We start from the raw sequence: 18,273 nt of genomic DNA, 5'->3' as shown, positions 1-18,273 counted from the left end.
TTTCTGTAAGTATTTACCTGTTCACAATTAAAACTATCAATTTAAAAAATGCAGCAACACCAGTAAAGAGAATTAATATTTATTCAAGAGCAACAAAACAATTGCACCATTAAAACTATGCAAACAATAAACGCCTAGAGATGAATTGTGAACAAACATTTCCTGTTCATTTCAATCACAAAATATTTTTGCGTGAAAAATGTTACTTTTAAAGGGACAGTAAAGTTAAAATTGCATGCTCTATCTGAACCATGAAAGTTTAAACAACTTTCCAATTTACTTCTTTTATCAAATGTGCTTCCTTCTTATGGTATTGTTTATTGAAGAGTAAAACTAGGTAGGCTCAGGAGTGTGCACGTGTCTTTAGTACTCTATGGCAGCAGTGTTTTTGCAACATTTGTAGCTTTGTTATACAATGTTGCAAAACTCTGCTGCCATAAAGTACTAAAGAGACGTGCACACTCCTGAGCCCTTATGAGCCTACCTGGTTTTACTCATAATGATAACAAGAGTGAGAAGCAAATTTAGTAACAACAGTTAATTGGAAAGTTGTTTTAAATGGCAAGCTCTATCTGAATCATGAAAGTTTAATTTTAACTTAACCGTTAATTTAAACCACTTTAAATAAACAGTAAATTGCTGCTCGTTCCTATGCTTGAAGAAAAAATTATTTTGTTCAAAAGGTTTTAAGATGGTTAATTTTGTTTTCATTATTTTGCAGTTGTGCCAAGCCAAAGGATTTATCTGTGAGTTTTGTCATGGTGCTGATATCCTTTTCCCCTTCCAGACTGACATTTGTAGACGATGTGAAGGTACGTAAGCTCCAGTGCAGAAATTAGTTTCTTTAAATGGCTTTTAGGGAAACTGTGCACTTTCAGTAGGTTTATCTATAAAAGTCTGTTTTGTTTGAAATATGTGATATAGTCTTATAATGCAGCTGAAATGGGCATTATTTTTTTATCATATTTGTAAGGAGAATAATCAACTGCATTGCAGGGAACATGACTTTTAGTTTCTGCCCAAGTAAGTATGTTAAAGTGGTATTGTTCGTTAGTTTCATGAGAACAGAGTCTTTGGACATTATGATTTAGAGTAGACCAGCAGTTCAACAAAGCAAAATAAAATGCAGTGTAAGATTTATCTATTTGCATTATGCACACATAGAAAATGCTATGCTAACGCCACACCCTTATATATTGCTTAATCCTTTTAACTATGGATGCTTTTAATGAGGACGATAGCCACATCATCCCAGGAGGTGGGGGCTTTCACAGTTTATAGTACCCCACGCCCTGCATGTAGCAGGGCACTATAAGGTGGCAAAGGGTTTCAGCATCTCTGAGGGTGGGGAAGGGGGTAAAGAGATACCAGTGACGTTACCAAGTCAAAGAAAGCTTCACAGAGCTTAAGGGAGCTGGATGGGGGTTACATATTAAAATCCCCCAATCTCTGCTGCCTTAAAGGGACACTGAACCCACATTTTATTTCTTGATTCTTGATTCAGATAGAGCATGCAATTTTAAGCAAGTTTATAATTTACTCTTATTAATTTTTCTTCATTCTCTTGCTATCTTTATTTGAAAAAGAAGGCATCTAAGCTATTTTTGTTTCAAAACCCTGGACAGCCCTTGTTTATTGAGTGAATTTATCCACCAATCAGCAAGAACAACCCAGGTTGTTTACCAAAAATGGGGTGGCATCTAAACTTTCTTGCTTTTCAAATAAAAATACCAAGAGAATGAAAATTTGATAATAGGAGTAAATTAGAAAGTTGCTTAAAATGCATGCTCTATCTGAATCACACAAAAAAAAAGAAACCCCCAAGACTAATCACCTTTCAAACAGTCGGCTAGATTACGAGTTGTGCGTTAGGTTAAAAAAGCAGCGTTAAGAGGTCCTAACGCTGCTTTTTAACGCCTGCTGGTATTACGAGTCTTAGAGGTACAGGTGTACCGCTCACTTTTTTTGGCCAGACTTGGAAATACCGCAAATCCTCTTACGTAAATTGCGTATCCTCTTTTTTTTTTTTTCAATGGGACTTGCATGTCGCCGGTATTACGAGTCTGACAAAAAGTGAGTGGTAGACCCTCTCCTGTCAAGACTGGTACCGCATTTTAAAGTCAGTAGTTAAGAGTTTTACACTAAAACGCCGTAGCATAAAACTCATAACTAAAGTGCTAAAAAGTACACTAACACCCATAAACTACCTATTAACCCTTAAACAGAGGCCCTCCCGCATCGCAAACACTAAAAAAAAATGTTTTAACCCCTAATCTGCCGATCCGGACATCTCCGCCACTTTAATAAATATATTAACCCCTAAACTGCCGCACTCCCGCCTCGCAAACATTAGTTAAATATTATTAACCCCTAATCTGTCGTCCCTGACATCGCCAACACCTACCTACATTTATTAACCCCTAATATGCCACCCCCAACATCGCCGCCACTATACTAAAGTTATTAACCCCTAAATCTAAGTCTAACCCTAACCCTGACCCCCCCAACTTCAATATAATTTAAATCTAAATAAAAATTACTATAATTAACTAAATTATTCATATTTAAAACTAAATACTTACCTATAAAATAAACCCTAAGATAGCTACAATGTAACTATTAGTTATATTGTAGCTATCTTAGGGTTTATTTTTTATTTTACAGGCAAGTTTGTATTTATTTTAACTAGGTAGAATAGTTATTAAATAGTTATTAACTATTTAATAACTACCTAGTTAAAATAAATACAAAAGTGCCTGTAAAATAAAACTTAACCTAAGTTACAATTACACCTAACACTACACTATAATTTAATTAATTCCCTAAATTAAATAAAATTAGCTAAAGTACAAAAAAAAAACACACTAAATTACAGAAAATAAATAAACTACAAGATTTTTAAACTAATTACACCTAATCTAATCCCCCTAACAAAATAAAAAAATCCCCCCCCCCCAAAAAAAGCCCTGCCCTACACTAAACTACAAATAGCCCTTAAAAAGGCCTTTTGCAGGGCATTGCCCCAAAGTAATCAGCTCTTTTACCTGTAAACAAAAATTACAAATCCCCCCCCCCCACATTAAAACCCACCACCCACACAATCAACCCTACTCTAAATCCCACCCAATACCCCTTAAAAAAACCTAACACTAACCCCTTTAAGATCACCTTACCGGGAGAACTCTTCAACCAAACCAGGCGAAGTGGTCCTCCAGACAGCATCTTCTATCTTCAGCCATCCGCGGTGGAGCGGGCCCATCTTCTATTTTTTTCTACCTTAATTCCGATTGTCTCTGTGAAGAAATCACAAAAAGACAAAGGCGCCTCCTGGTGTAATACAGTTGGTGAAAGAAGTTTGTAAGGTTATCAAAAAGGTACTCACAAGTGGAGCAGCACCCAATTGTGCTAAATCAAAATTGAAGGGACACCATCTTGGATGACGTCATTTAAAGGAACCTTCATTCCAGAAGAGCCGTCGAAGAGGATGCTCCGCGTCGGATGGATGAAGATAGAAGATACCGTCTGGATGAAGACTTCCGCCCGTCTGGAGGACCACTTTGCCTGGCTTGGATGAAGACTTCTCCCGGCTTCGTTGAGGACTTCGGCCCGGTTGGATGAAGACTTCTCCCAGTAAGGTGATCTTCAAGGGGTTAGTGTTAGGTTTTTTTAAGGGGGTATTGGGTGGGTTTTAGAGTAAGGTTGGTTGTGTGGGTGGTGGGTTTTAATGTTGGGGGGGGGGGGATTTGTAATTTGTTTTACAGGTAAAAGAGCTGATTACTTTGGGGCAATGCCCCGCAAAAGGCCCTTTTAAGGGCTATTTGTAATGTAGGGTAGGGATTTTATTTATTTTGTGGGGCTTTTTTATTTTGTTAGGGGGATTAGATTACGTGTAATTAGTTTAAAAATCTTGTAATTTGTTTATTTTCTGTAATTTAGTGTTTTTTTTTTTTTTGTACTTTAGATAATTTAATTGTATTTAATTTATGGAAATAATTTAATAATAGTGTAGTGTTAGGTGTAATTGTAACTTAGGTTAGGTTATTTTACAGGTACTTTTTGTATTTTATCTAGGTAGTTATTAAATAGTTAATAACTATTTAACTATTGTACCTAGTTAAAATAAATACTAACTTGCCTGTAAAATAAAAATAAATCCTAAGCTAGCTACAATGTAACTGTTATATTGTAGCTAGCTTAGGGTTTATTTTATAGGCAAGTATTTAGTTTTAAATAGGAATAATTTAGTTAATGATAGGAATTTTTATTTCGATTTCTTTTAATTATATTTAAGTTAGGGGTGTTAGGTTTAGGGGTTAATAACTTTAATATAATGGTGGCAACGTTGGGGGCGGCAGATTAGGGGTTAATAAGTGTAGGTAGGTGGCGGCAACATTGGGGCGACAGAGTAGGGGTTAATAAATATAATGTAGGTGTCGGCGATGTTGGGGGCAGCAGATTAGGGGTTCATAAGTATAATGTAGGTGGCGGCGGTGTCGAGCGGCAGATTGGGGGTTAATAATTATAATGTAGGTGTCGGCGATGTCGGGGGCAGCAGATTAAGGGTTAATAAGTGTAAGATTAGGGGTGTTTAGACTCGGGGTTCATGTTAGGGTGTTAGGTGTAGACATAAAATGTATTTAGTGTTAGACTTTTTTTTCAGCCGGCTCTCCCCGTTGATCCCTATGGGGAAATCGTGCACGAGCACATTACACCAGCTCAACGCTAACGTAAGCAGCACTGGCATTGGAGTGCGGTAATGAGCAAAATTTTTCTCAATGCTTACTTCTTGTCTGGTTTGTAAAAACCCGTAATACCAGCGCTGTCTGTAAGTGAGCGGTGAGCATAAACGGCTCGTTAACACTGCACAACCTCTAACGCAAAACTCGTAATCTAGGTGAGTGTGTCTTAAGGGTTAAAGTATAAGCACAATTTAAAAATAAACATTTTTAACATGTTACACATCACAAAGCCCTAGAAAACTTAATGACCCCTTGTTTTAAACCCATAAGCCATTCTATAAAATAAAGCCCCTAATTTGAGTTTTAATCATGGGAGTCTGTGCAGATCAGTTTTATAACATTATAATCAAAAGGCCCTCCTTTATATTGGGACAACCTCTTCTGTTGACTATAGAAAAAAAACACACTATTGTTTATCACTTCGTTTATTAAAATTTTAATAAAAAACTCAAACGGCTCAGCACAAGGGTGGAAATGGCTAAACAAAAATTTAAGAAAGGAGAAAAGTTGGGATTTAAAATTAACTTGTGGAAGGAAAATACGTGAAGCTTCTTTCCTCCTGCAAATAATGATCATACATTACTGTTATAGACTTGAAGATATATGGAAGACATTTCCAAATGTACGGGTTAGTGGATACCCTTTGGCAGATGTTGAGGGAGTTCGGCAGCGACATTGTTAGTTTAAGTATGATGCCATATTCCTTTATAGGAGTTATATAGTATATGATTTTGTGGTCACATTTAATAGTTAGTATCACATACTTAAAGGGACAGTAAAGTCAAAATTAAACATTCCTGATTCAGATAGAGCATGCAATTTTAAACAACTTTCCAATTTACTTCTGTTATCAAATTTGCTTAGTTCTCATGATATCTTTTTATTGAAGAGTAAAATGAGGTAGGCTCATAAGAGCTCAGGAGTGTGCACGTGTCTTTAGTGCTCTATGGCAGCTGTGTTTTGCAACATTGTATAACAAAGCTACAAATGTTGCAAAACACGCCTGCCATAGAGCACTAAAGACATGTGCACACTCCTGAGCTCTTATGAGCCTAACTAGTTTTACTTTTCAATAAAGATACCAAAAGAATGAAGCAAATTTGATACCAGAAGTAAGTTAGAGCATGCAGTTTTAAAACAACTTTCAATCTGAACCAGGAACATTTCATTTTGACTTTACTGTCCCTTTTTAAGCTTGCAAATTCACACACTGACCTAATACCACAAACACGCTCACAGATTCCCTCTCTTACACAACATAACTAGACTGCGTTATGTCTTATGTCCCTTGTTAATTAGCGAATATTCTTAGCTAAAGCAGCGGGAAAGAGATTACTGCCTGTGCTTAACCCATAAAAGCACAATTATACATGGACAAGAAAACACAAGTTTCTTTCCTTAGCAGCAGGCGTTGTCCATTAGAAACCGCAAACAGTCTCTTTTAGGCAGTGATAATCTCCAAATATAAGCTTTATACGTAACAACTCAAAAAATGTCGGTACGATTGTTTGTAAGCTAATGCTCCGACTTGTAAAAATGAACAGTTCAAACACTCTAACTATAAAACATAGCTTTTATTTGTAAAAAGTAGATAAAAGTTTAAATTCACAGACCTTGGTGTTGGCAGTACGTAAAGCATATATTGTTAACCTTTACCTCCGACCCCCTGTTGTGTGTCGCCAGACCATCAATAAAGCTACAGCGAAACGCATCTGGTGACGCGCAACAGGGGGTCGGAGGTAAAGGTTAACAATATAGTCTTTACGTACCGCCAACACCAAGGTGTCTAAATTTAAACTTTTATCTACGTTTTACAAATAAAAGCCATGTTTTATAGTTAAAGACCAGAGTATTTGAACTGTTCATTTTTACAAGTCGGAGCATTAGCTTACAGAGAATCGAAGTACCAACATTTTTTGAGTTGCTACGTATAAAGCTTATATTTGGAAATTATCACTGCCTAAAAAAAGACTGTTTGCTTATGTCCCTTGTTGCCCATTTGTAACCCCTGGAGTTGAGTAATACTCTGCATATTCAGAAGAATTAAAAATATCTTGAAGATGACCTATTTTTACACTTTTTTGTTAAATTGCCGCTCACAATGAGTCCTTATGGTTTTGTTGTTTTATAGTTGTAACATTACCCATGACAGCCCCTTTTTCTATGACGAGTCGACGGATTTCATCCTTGTGGGATTTATCCTCCTGCTAACAGGAAGTGGCAAAGAGCACCACAGCAGAGCTGTATATATAGCTCCTCCCTTCCCTCCACCCCCAGTCATTCTCTTTGCCTGTGTTAGTAATAGGAAGAGGTAAAGTGAGGTGTTAGTTTTAGATTCTTAAATCAAGAATTTTTTTTATTTTAAAATGGTACCGGTGAGTACTATTTTCCTCAGGGAGAAATCGTCAGTGGAATAAAGAGATATTTTTCTGCCCTGAGGTTGATGATTTTAGCAGACGTTACTAAGATCCATTCTGGTTCCCACAGAGTTTCTGAAGGTAGTGCAAGAAAAATCTTTAGTGTGGAGACCGGTGTCGTGCTACAAGCAGCATTGAGGTATGTTCAGTCTTTATTTCTGAGGAGACTTGTTATATCAGAACTGGCTGACATTATTCCCTGGAAGGGAAGGGGTAAGCAGTAGACCTAGATGGATTAGGGTGTTACTGTTATTACTGGTTTGTACATATTGATTACGATGTGTATGTAATTCAATAGGGGCTTTACACTGGGAGAGGCAACTGTGACACTTTCTATATTTAAGTATGGCATATTGTGTGTGCGTTAACATCAGGGGACCACATGGCTTATTAGAACCGCTTACCATGCGGTTATGGAGACAGTTTTATTATGGCATAACGATATGTGGTATAAACACATCAGGGGACCACATGGCTTGTTGAAACCGCTTCCCATGCGGTTATGGAGTAAGTCCATGTGATGTCCACGGTGGGCGGGGCCTATTTCGCGCGCTCAGACGCACAGTTTCTCTTCACTAGAAGGCAGCAGGCACTTGCTCCGGTGGGACCTAAAGTTGAGATTCAGTCACCGGATCGTTGTTGAATCAATTTTGAGTACCCTGGGGGCAGGTAGGTGCCACAGCAGAGCTGTGGTGAGGTGCAGGGGCTGTTATCGTTGTTTAAAGTTTATTTACTAAATAAAAAGACTCTTTACAGGGTGATTTAGTTTTTGCTCGAATATTGCAATAATTTTTGGCAAAATTGAAATGGTATAATTTTTTAGTGCTAAAAATTGTTTTTTGTGCAGTGCAGAAAAATTATTGCGCTTTTATTATTTAAAGGCGCAGTACATTTTTTTTCTTAAAATTATTTAAAACCACAAATAAGGTTAAAAACGTCCATTGTGGCTACTGCTACCTTTAACGCCCACCCAAGCGACGCCGAGTTCCTCAACAGCGTCTAATTCTTTTACTCTGCAGGATATGGCTGCAGTTATGTCAACTACCCTTACAGAGGTGTCATCTAAATTACCAGTGTTACAGGGTAAACGCAGTAGGACAGGAATCAATGTGAATACTGAGTCCTCTGATGCTTTGTTGGCTATTTCCAATGTGCCCTCACAGGGATCTGAGTTGGGGGTCAGGGAAATTTTGTCTGAGGGAGAACTTTCTGAATCGGGAAGTGTGTTACCTCAGACAGATTTGGACATCATGTCCTTTAAATTTATGCTGGAACACCTCCGCCTGTTACTTAGGGAGGTTTTAGCGACTCTGGACGACTGTGACCCTATTATGGTACCACCCGAGAAATTGTGTAAAATGGACAAATATCTAGAAGTACCTGCTTACACTGTTTTTCCGGTTCCTAAGAGAATTTCGGAGATTATTAAGAAGGAGTGGGACAGACCGGGTATACAATTCTCTCCTTCTCCTAATTTTAAGAAAATATCCCATATCAGACACCATTCGGGACTCGTGGCAGACTGTCCCTAAGGTGGAGGTAGCTATTTCTACCCTGGCTAAGCGTACAACTATTCCTATTGAAGACAGTTGTGCTTTCAAAGACCCTATGGATAAGAAATTAGAGGGTCTTCTAAAGTTGTTTATTCATCAGGGTTTTCTTTTACAACTGAAAGCCTGCATTGTTACAGTTACTACTGCAGCGGCTTTCTGGTTTGATGCTCTAGAAGAGTCTCTTAAGGTTGAGACCCCTTTAGAGGATATTTTAGATAGAATTAAGGCTCTCAAGCTAGCTAATTCTTTTATCACAGATGCCGCCTTTCAAATTGCTAAGTTGGCGGCTAAAAATGCAGGATTTTCCATTTTAGCACGTAGAGCATTATGGTTAAAATAGTGGTCTGCTGATGTGTCATCTAAGTCAAAGCTCTTGGCTATTCCTTTCAAAGGTAAGACCCTATTCGGGTCTGAGTTGAAGGAAATCATTTCTGACATTACTGGAGGTAAAGGTCACGCACTACCTCAGGATAAGTCTGTTAAGATTTTCGTTCCTTTTCGGAATTTTAAAGGAGTACCCTCTTCTTCCTCCTCAAAGCAGGAAGGGAATTTTGCTCAGGCCAAGTCCGTCTGGAGACCTAACCAGGCTTGGAACAAGGGTAAACAACCCAAGAAGCCCGCTGCTGCTACAAAGACAGCATGGAGGGGCGGCCCCCGATCCGGGACCGGATCTAGTAGGGGGCAGACTTTCCTTCTTTGCCCAGGCTTGGGCGAGAGATTTTCAGGACCCCTGGGCGCTGGAAATCGTGGTGCACGGTTATCAACTGGAATTCAAAATATTTTCTCCCAAGAGGGAGATTTCTTCTTTCACGATTGTCTGTAAACCAGATAAAAAGAGAGGCGTTCTTACGTTGTGTAAAAGACCTCTCTACTATGGGAGTAATTCGTCCCGTTCCAAGACTAGAACAGGGATAGGGATTTTACTCAAATCTTTTCGTGGTTCCCAAAAAAGAGGGAACGTTCAGACCCATTTTATATCTCAAGAGTCTAAACAAGTTTCTCAGAATTCCATCCTTCAAGATTGAGACCATCCAAACAATTTTACCAATGATCCAGGAGGGTCAATATATGACTACCGTGGACTTGAAGGATGCATACCTTTATATTCCTATCCACAAGGATCACCATCAGTTCCTAAGGTTTGCCTTCCTGGACAAGCATTTTCAGTTCATGGTTCTTCCCTTCGGGTTGGCCACAGCACCCAGGATCTTCACAAAGGTTCTAGGGTCCCTTCTGGCGGTTCTCAGGCCGCGGGGCATAGCAGTGGCGCCTTATCTGGACGATATTCTGATTCAGGCGTCAACTTATCATCTGACAAAGTCTCATACAGACACAGTGTTGTCTTTTCTAAGAGCTCACGGGTGGAGGGTGAATCTAGAAAAGAGTTCACTAATTCCACAGACAAGGGTTCCCTTCTTGGGAACTCTGATAAATTCTATAGACATGAAGATATTTCTGACGGAGGTCAAAAATTCTAAATACATGCCGAGCTCTTCAGTCCAATCCTCGGCCATCAGTGGCTCAGTGTATGGAGGTAATTGGATTGATGGTGGCAGCAATGGACATCGTTCTGTTTGCTCGGTTTCATCTCAGACCACTGCAACTGTGCATGCTCGGACAGTGGAATGGGGACTATGCAAATTTATCTCCTTCAATAAATCTGGATCAAGAGACCAGAGACTCTCTTCTTTGGTGGTTGTCGCTGGATCATCTGTCCGAAGGGACGTGTTTCCGCAGACCCTCGTGGGTGATAGTGACAACAGACGCCAGTCTACTGGGCTGTGGTGCAGTCTGGAATTCCCTGAAGGCTCAGGGTGTATGGACTCAGGTGGAGTCTCTACTTCCAATCAATATTCTGGTATTGAGAGCAATATTCAATGCGCTTCAGGCATGGCCTCAGTTGGATTCGGCCAAATTCATCAGATTCCAGTCGGACAACATCACGACTGTGGCTTACATCAATCAGGGAGGAATGAGGAGTTCCTTAGCAATGACGGAAGTTTCCAAGATAATTTGATGGGCGGAGACCCACTCTTGTTATCTGTCGGCAATCTACATCCCAGGAGTAGACAACTGGGAGGCGGACTTTTTAAGCCGACAGGCTTTTCATCCGGGGGAGTGGGAACTCCATCCGGAGGTATTTGCCTCACTGATTCTCCAATGGGGCAGACCGGAATTGGATCAGATGGCGTCTCAACAGAATGCCAAGCTCACAAGATACGGATCCAGGTCGAGGGATCCTCAGGCCGAACTGATAGATGCCCTGGCAGTGCCTTGGTCGTTCAACCTGGCTTATGTGTTTCCACCGTTTCCTCTCCTTCCCCGGGTGATTGCTCGGATCAAACAGGAGAGAGCTTCCGTAATTCTAATTGCGCCTGCGTGGCCACGCAGGACTTGGTATGCAGATCTAGTGGACATGTCCTCTCTGCCTCCGTGGAAGCTTCCAGTGAGACAGGACCTTCTCATTCAAGGGCCTTTCCAACATCCAAATCTACTTTCTCTGCAGCTGACTGCTTGGAGAACGCTTGATTTTATCTAAGCGGGGTTTCTCTAATTTGGTCATCAATACTTTGATTCAGGCACGTAAGCCTGTAACCAGAAAGATCTATCATAAGATATGGCGCAAATATCATTTTTGGTGTGAATCCAAGTGCTACTCATGGAGTAAAGTTAAGATTCCAAGGATTCTGTCCTTTCTCCAAGAACGATTGGAGAAAGGGTTATCAGCAAGTTCCTTAAAGGGACAAATTTCTGCTTTGTCAATTTTGCTACACAAATGTTTGGCAGATGTTCCAGGCGTTCAGTTTTTTTGTCAGGCTCTAACCAGAATTAAGCCTGTGTTTACACCTATTGCTCCACCCTGGAGTTTGAATTTAGTTCTTAGTGTTTTTCAAGGGGTTCTGTTTGAACCCATGCATTCCATAGATATTAAGTTGTTATCTTGGAAAGTTTTGTTTTTGGTTGCTATTTCTTCTGCTCGTAGAGTTTCTGAGCTTTCAGCACTACAATGTGACTTGCCTTATCTTTCATTCTGATAAGGTGGTTTTATGTACTAAGCCTGGGTTCCTTCCTAAGGTTGTTTCAAATAAGAATATTAATCAGGAAATTGTTTTTCCTTCTTTGTGTCCTAATTCTTCTAAGAAGGAGAGTCTGTTACATAACTTGGACGTGGTCGTTGCCTTGAAGTTTTACTTGCAGGCGACTAAGGATTTCCGTCAATCATCTTCATTATTCATTGTTTTTTCTGGAAAGCGTAGGGGCCAGAAAGCTACGGCTACCTCCTTTCTTTTTGGCTGAAGAGTATCATCCGCCTGGCATATGAGACTGCTGGACAGCAGCCTCCTGAAAGAATTACAGCTCATTCTACTAGGGCTGTGGCTTCCTCATGGGAATTTAAAAACAATGTTTCTGTTGAACAGATTTGCAAGGCTACGACTTGGTCGTCTCTTCATACTTTTTCCAAATTTGATACTTTTTCTTCCTCTGAGGCTGGTTTTAGGAGAGAGGTTCTTCAAGCAGTGGTGCCTTCCGTTTAGGTCTCTGTCTTGTTCCCTCCCTTTCATCCGTGTCCTGTAGCTTTGGCATTGTATCCCACAAGTAAGGATGAAATCCGTGGACTCGTCATATCTTGTAGTAGAAAAGTAAATTTATGCTTAACTGATAAATTCATTTCTTCTACGATATGACGAGTCCACGGCCCACCCTGTCATTTTTAAGACAGATTTAGTTATTATATTTTTTACAAACTTCAGTCACCTCTGCACCTTTGCCTTTTCCTTTCTCTTCCTAACTTCGGTCGAATGACAGCTCTGCTGTGGTGCTCTTTGCCACTTACTGTTAGCAGGAGGATAAATCCCACAAGTAAGGATGAAATCCATGGACTTGTCATATCATAGAAGAAATTGATTTATCAGGTAAGCATAAATTTACTTTGTGGGTGTACTGGTCTCTGGTATTGTGTGAAACAATGTGCCCTTCTATACTTTATGGAGGGGGAAATTGGAACATCAATACAAATCCAGTGTTAATATTACTTGAAATAGAAGGATCAGGGAGGGAAAGCACAAAGAAAAAACAAAACCGAATAGTGGTTGTCTTCAAGTTCTGGTCTTTAGTCTTTTTTCTCATAATACGACAATTTTGCAAAGTGGAACATTTATTCTCCTACCTCCCAACATTTGTGGCTGGGTATCAGGGACTCGGGAGTTTGATGGGGACGGTCCTTCTGTGTAAGGGGGTGGGATAGTGGGTAGCTAGTGGCTCGGACTATGTATCTGTCTGAGTGGTTTGTGCTTATGCCTGGGTGCTTTTGTGGGTAGGGCTATGGAATAAGCTCCAAATAGGGAAATATGGCTGTCTTAGTGGGACAGCTCAGAATCAGGGACTACTCCTCTCAAATAGGGAGGTCTGCGTTCTGCAAGACTGATTGTGCTGTTGCTATATTTTCCAACAGTTCTTTAATTTATTAATTAGCCACTGCCTTTGAAGCAGTCTAAATAAAATAAATAAAATTAAGGTCCCTGAATGTCCAAAAAAACGGTTTTGTTTACAAATGTCCTCCTTTTTATGCTGCTCTATTCTAATCACAACAGTTGACACTGATCATCTACAACGTCTCCTCTAGATAGCGCTGGGCTCTCTGTGTAGTGTATTAGTGGCAACAGAATTTTCCAAGCATAGTGTATTAACTATGAGTGTCATTTATTCTCAGCATATTGATCTATAGTTGACCAATCTAATTTACAAAAAATATTCTATTGAATGTTCATGTAACTTTTTAAAATTGAGAACTGTACATTTAAGTTATCAGTTGCTTAGAACACAATCTGTAAATTGTTTAAGTCTCTCTATTGCTATCTGTATCTCTCTATTTCTAGCTCTGTCTAACTCTCTATATACATATTTATTCAATTGCATTTGAACTTTAGTAACTAAAGAAAACATTTTGGGTTTTATTCCTCTTGCACTTTCAGTTTGCAAAACATGCTATCACAAACAATGTTTCAAGACAGACGACTGCCCAAAGTGTCGTAGAATCGAGGCGCGAAAAGCAGTGAAAAATGTGCTTCCAGTCTCTGAAGGCGACGAAGAGGAGTTCAGCCCATTAGTTCTGTGTTCAGCATAATTTTACAAACCTTTGTGTATATGTTTTTAAAATGTACTCAGGGACTTATTTAAGAAAAGAGTGCTTTTGCAAAGCAAACTCAACTTTGTACAGTTTTTTTTTATTTTTATTTTTTTGTTTCTCATGACGTTTTTATGTAAATTTATATTTCAATTGTTTTACTTTGTAAAAAAAATAGTTTTTCTAGTGCTGTTAAGTTTAACATATTCATTCAGAAAATGTCCTAATGCTACATTGTCTGCAGTCAAGGACTCTCACGGGTATTTTTTTTGGAAGACGGGGTCTGGTTAGAACACACTCATTCTTTATATATCATTTGGTTACAATTATTTGATTGAACAATATTAATCAGACTCATGCACTGAAACTGGTATTGTCACTTTGCCATTGTAATTGTTTACAGTTTTGTTTTTTATTCATTTTTGTAAGTTCTTTAGGAACTGACATTTTTATTTAAATGCGACTTTATGAATACGAAATATGACTTTGCTAACACATGGGTGATGCACAATCAACTGGTGTAACTTTTATGGAGGTATCATTAATGCCTGGCATTTTAACCCCTCTACTTAAGTTTTAAAATGACATTTTTCTTTTCCAGCACAAGTTTTCTGCAGACAACAATTTGAACAATCATATTGGTTTATAAAAACTTGACCAACAACATAGTATGATAGTTTTACATTAAATATATATTGATCTTTACTGTGGAACATTTCATATTAAAATCTGGAAAATTGAACTAACACTTTGTCAGTAATTTTTTTTTATTTTTTTGTAACCTTTTATTTATATTAATACTTTTATATTTTGGCTGAGCAGCAGTTTGAGGTGCATCAGATTTTGCCTTGTGTTGTGCACTATTTGTGTAATAATATTGTTGTTGTTTTTTATACATATTCAAGATTTATTTTTATGTAGAATAAGCAAAAACAAAGACACTGGAAAATATACATACATCTCAATATATCAAAAAAATAAATCCAGTAATCACTTTCCCATAACAATATTCCAGTGCTTGACAAATCTGTTTAAAAATTAGTAGCCAGCGAGAATTTTTAGGAACACATATTTTTAAGAGCCAGACAGTGGTGGTTGTATATAGATATATGGAGAATAACTCAAAACGTTAGGAGCCAGGGGTCAAATTCTAGGAGCCAGTGGCTACCAGGCTCCTGGGTTTGTCGAGCCCTGCAATATTCTATACATGAGTACAAAAAACAGGCTTACATAACAATGACATAAAATCTACCTAACAACTTAGACATTAACCCTCTGTAAAATATAGAACAAAAAAAGCAAAACAAATGTTATCAAATCATTCCTTTGTCTCTATTAAGTCCAAATATTTTACCCTCAAAATGTTAAAATAACTCTAAACCGAAAAATAAGGGCTACTTTCCTCTTTGTATTACAAAAACTTAGACTATCTTTAAGTCCATCCTTAAATTTTATAAGAAAAAAAAAAACTACTAATACTTCCATAATTTTCCCAAACTGTGATTTCCGACAAAGGTAAAGGAGAGAGACGGGGGGGGGAGTAACCCAAGAGAACAGCCATCTCTCATGTTATAATTCAGGTTTGTACGAACACCCATTCTCCCCTTCGTTTACATTCCATCATATATTATGTTGACTTAAATTTCTTTATCAATGTTTCTTGCTCATGGTATCCTAATTTTAGGATCCAATATTTCAATTTTTCAAACAAATAATTCAACATTGTATTAGTTTGTTCCAGATATCATGTTGCTCAATTAGAAACTCAAATAGTATTATGGAGAAATATGAATAGAGGACAGTGCCAAAAGCGTTTGAGTAGTATACAGGCTCACTTCCAAAGAGAAAGATTGCCTAACTTAATCGTTCTAGGTAGTATGGACAGCAAAAAGAAGGGGGGTGAAGGAGCACCTAATAGGCTTAAGTACACTGTATGGACTAATAAAGTTAATAGGTAAAAATACTTGAAAAATGGAGGGTATCTATGCCCTGTGTATAAGACGTGAAAACAATAGGTTTATGTATGTTAATAAGAATATGAGTAAGCGTGAAAATAGTGATGAATAAAGGAAAAAATTAGTGAGGCCGTTGGTGATAATATGGCTTAAATGTGAAATAAACGGGACTGGCAAACTAAGCGTATGGTAGTAAATAACAAAGGATATAACATTTAATGTACATGGATAATAAACCAATAAAAAAACAAATAAATAAATAAAAACAAAAAAGTTAAAGATTGGCCAATCTGAAATGCTAAGTGCACATCTAATAGTGAGTCCCAAAAGAGTTCCAATTAAAAATTCCAGAGGAAAATTCCAAACGAATGTGTAGATCCAAAAAGAGGGTAAACTCCCAAATTAGGGGTGAAGCGATTAAATCCCACGTAAAGTTAAACTGTATTAAAAAAATATATATAAATACAGTCCGGATTCTGAAGTGAGAAGAATATCCAAAGTGGAGTCCAAATGAAATCCGATGGGAATGATCTAAAGAAAAAACAAAGTACTGCAAAAAACCAACACTAAAACTAGGTATAAAAAAGAAAACTGCTCATTGTATCAAAAAAACTCGGGCTGGTAAGTCATACATAGGAAGGTCTACACATTTCAGCCTGCTACGAGGCCTTTATCAAGACTAAACCAGCTTGGAGTATTGTGGAATATATAGACTAATTCGACCAATCAGATGCTGAGGGGTGTATATTCAAATATATAGATCGCATTGAAATGTTAGGCATTTTTATTTACGTATCTATGCCACACCCCTCAGCATCTGATTGGTCGAATAAGACTATATATTCCGCAATACTCCAAGCTGGTTTAGTCTTGATAAAGGCCTTGTAGCAGGCTGAAACGCGTAGACCTTCCTCCCTGTGTATGACTTACCAGCCCAAGGTTTTTTTTGAAACGGTGAATATATGAAATGTGATGTCACCAGAGCCACAGGCAGTTAACCCCAGTCCGGAATGGGTGCAAGAAACAAGGAGGATTACAAACAAAAAGTAATACAACACATAGAGACACCCAGCATTTACCAGCTAGCTCAGCAACATCCCAGCCCTGGGTGCTAAATAGCACTCCAAAAAAGCTGGGGCTAACTGCCTGTGGCTCTGGTGACATGACAGTTTTTTTGAGTGCTATTTAGCACCCAGGGCTGGGATGTTGCAGAGTCACTGGATGTGTACCTGGTCCGGTCTTGGAGTGCAGTTCCCTTCTGTGTTTTGTATTTCTCTGGGTGATTACATCCACCTGTGCACCCCTTCTTTGTTCTCAGTTTGGCTTTGTAAGCTCGCATGGTGTGGCTGGTTTAGGGACTCGGGCAGTGGAAAGGACCTTGACGTGGTGCCTGAGCTTTTCCCATTTGACCAGATGCAGTAACTAACCTTTCCAGTTGTGATTTTATCTTAGCTGTGAGCTAGCTGGTGAGTGCTGGGTGTCTCTATGTGTTGTATTACTTTTTGTTTGTAATCCCCCTTTTATCTTGCACCCATTCCGGACTGGGGTTAACTGCCTGTGGCTCTGGTGACATCACAGCTTTTTTGGAGTGCTATTTAGCACCCAGGGCTGGGATGTTGCTTAGTCACTGGATGTGTACCTGGTCCGGTCTTGGAGTGCAGTTCCCTTCCGTGTTGTGTATTTCTCTGGGTGATTACCCATTTGGCCGGATGCGGTAACTAACCTTTCCAGTTGTGATTTTATCTTAGCTGTGAGCTAGCTGCTGAGTGTTGGGTGTCTCTGTGTTTATATATATATATATATATATATATATAAATGGGCATTAAACTGCACAAAAGGGGTTATCCCATGACAGACATCTGGAAATACAGGATAAACTGCTATGCACTGACACTTTACGAGACACCAGGGCTCCTAAATAGGATGAGCCTGAACAACTGAATTTAATCACTACGTACACACCAGGCTGTGAACGTTTATCTAATGCAGCACGCCGCCACTGGCCAGTGGTGGGCACGGATCCCACGTTACCCTTTCAGAAGATGACCACTCCAAGGGTGGTCTACCGCAGAGCAAGGAACCTGAGGGACATCCTGGTTAAAGCTGATCCTGTGAATCACTATAAAAAGGAAACATGGCTCAAGTCATCCGAGAGGTTGCTTCCCCTGTGGGAGTTGTACAACATGTAATAGTATGTGCAAAGGGGACACTTTCCAACACCCTCACAAAAACCAACGGTTTAAAATAAACCATCGTCTCAGTTGTACCAGCACCTTTGGGATCTATATGCTATCTTGTCCATGTTCACTTATCTATATAGGAAAAACAATAACTTCCTTCCGCGACAGGATGGCAAATCATCGCCACGCCATTCGTGAAGCCCTGAAAGATGGTGACTCGGATCAACCGGTGGCACGCCATTGTGCAAAATTCAAACACCCGGTGTCAAGCATTCGATCAATGTTGATTGATCACATCCCACCA

At 39.0% G+C, this 18,273-nt stretch overlaps 1 protein-coding gene across 4 annotated transcripts in view; it reads left to right on the top strand.

The window, feature by feature from the left end:
* RUBCNL (rubicon like autophagy enhancer) overlaps nucleotides 1–14,580 on the top strand; it is a 103,898-nt gene extending 89,318 nt beyond the window's left edge. For all 4 annotated transcript variants that reach the window (XM_053708011.1, XM_053708010.1, XM_053708009.1 and 1 more), the window contains 2 exons: nucleotides 722–812; nucleotides 13,683–14,580. In XM_053708011.1, the coding sequence (XP_053563986.1) occupies nucleotides 722–812; nucleotides 13,683–13,834 (243 nt within the window). In that variant the 3' untranslated portion in view covers nucleotides 13,835–14,580. The remainder of the gene's footprint in view (nucleotides 1–721; nucleotides 813–13,682) is intronic.
* Nucleotides 14,581–18,273: the final 3,693 nt, after the last annotated feature.

The sequence above is a fragment of the Bombina bombina genome, chromosome 3 (assembly GCF_027579735.1).
Source record: "Bombina bombina isolate aBomBom1 chromosome 3, aBomBom1.pri, whole genome shotgun sequence".
In the NCBI taxonomy this organism is placed as follows: Eukaryota; Metazoa; Chordata; class Amphibia; order Anura; family Bombinatoridae; genus Bombina; species Bombina bombina.
This window is presented reverse-complemented; position numbering and strand designations above follow the sequence as displayed.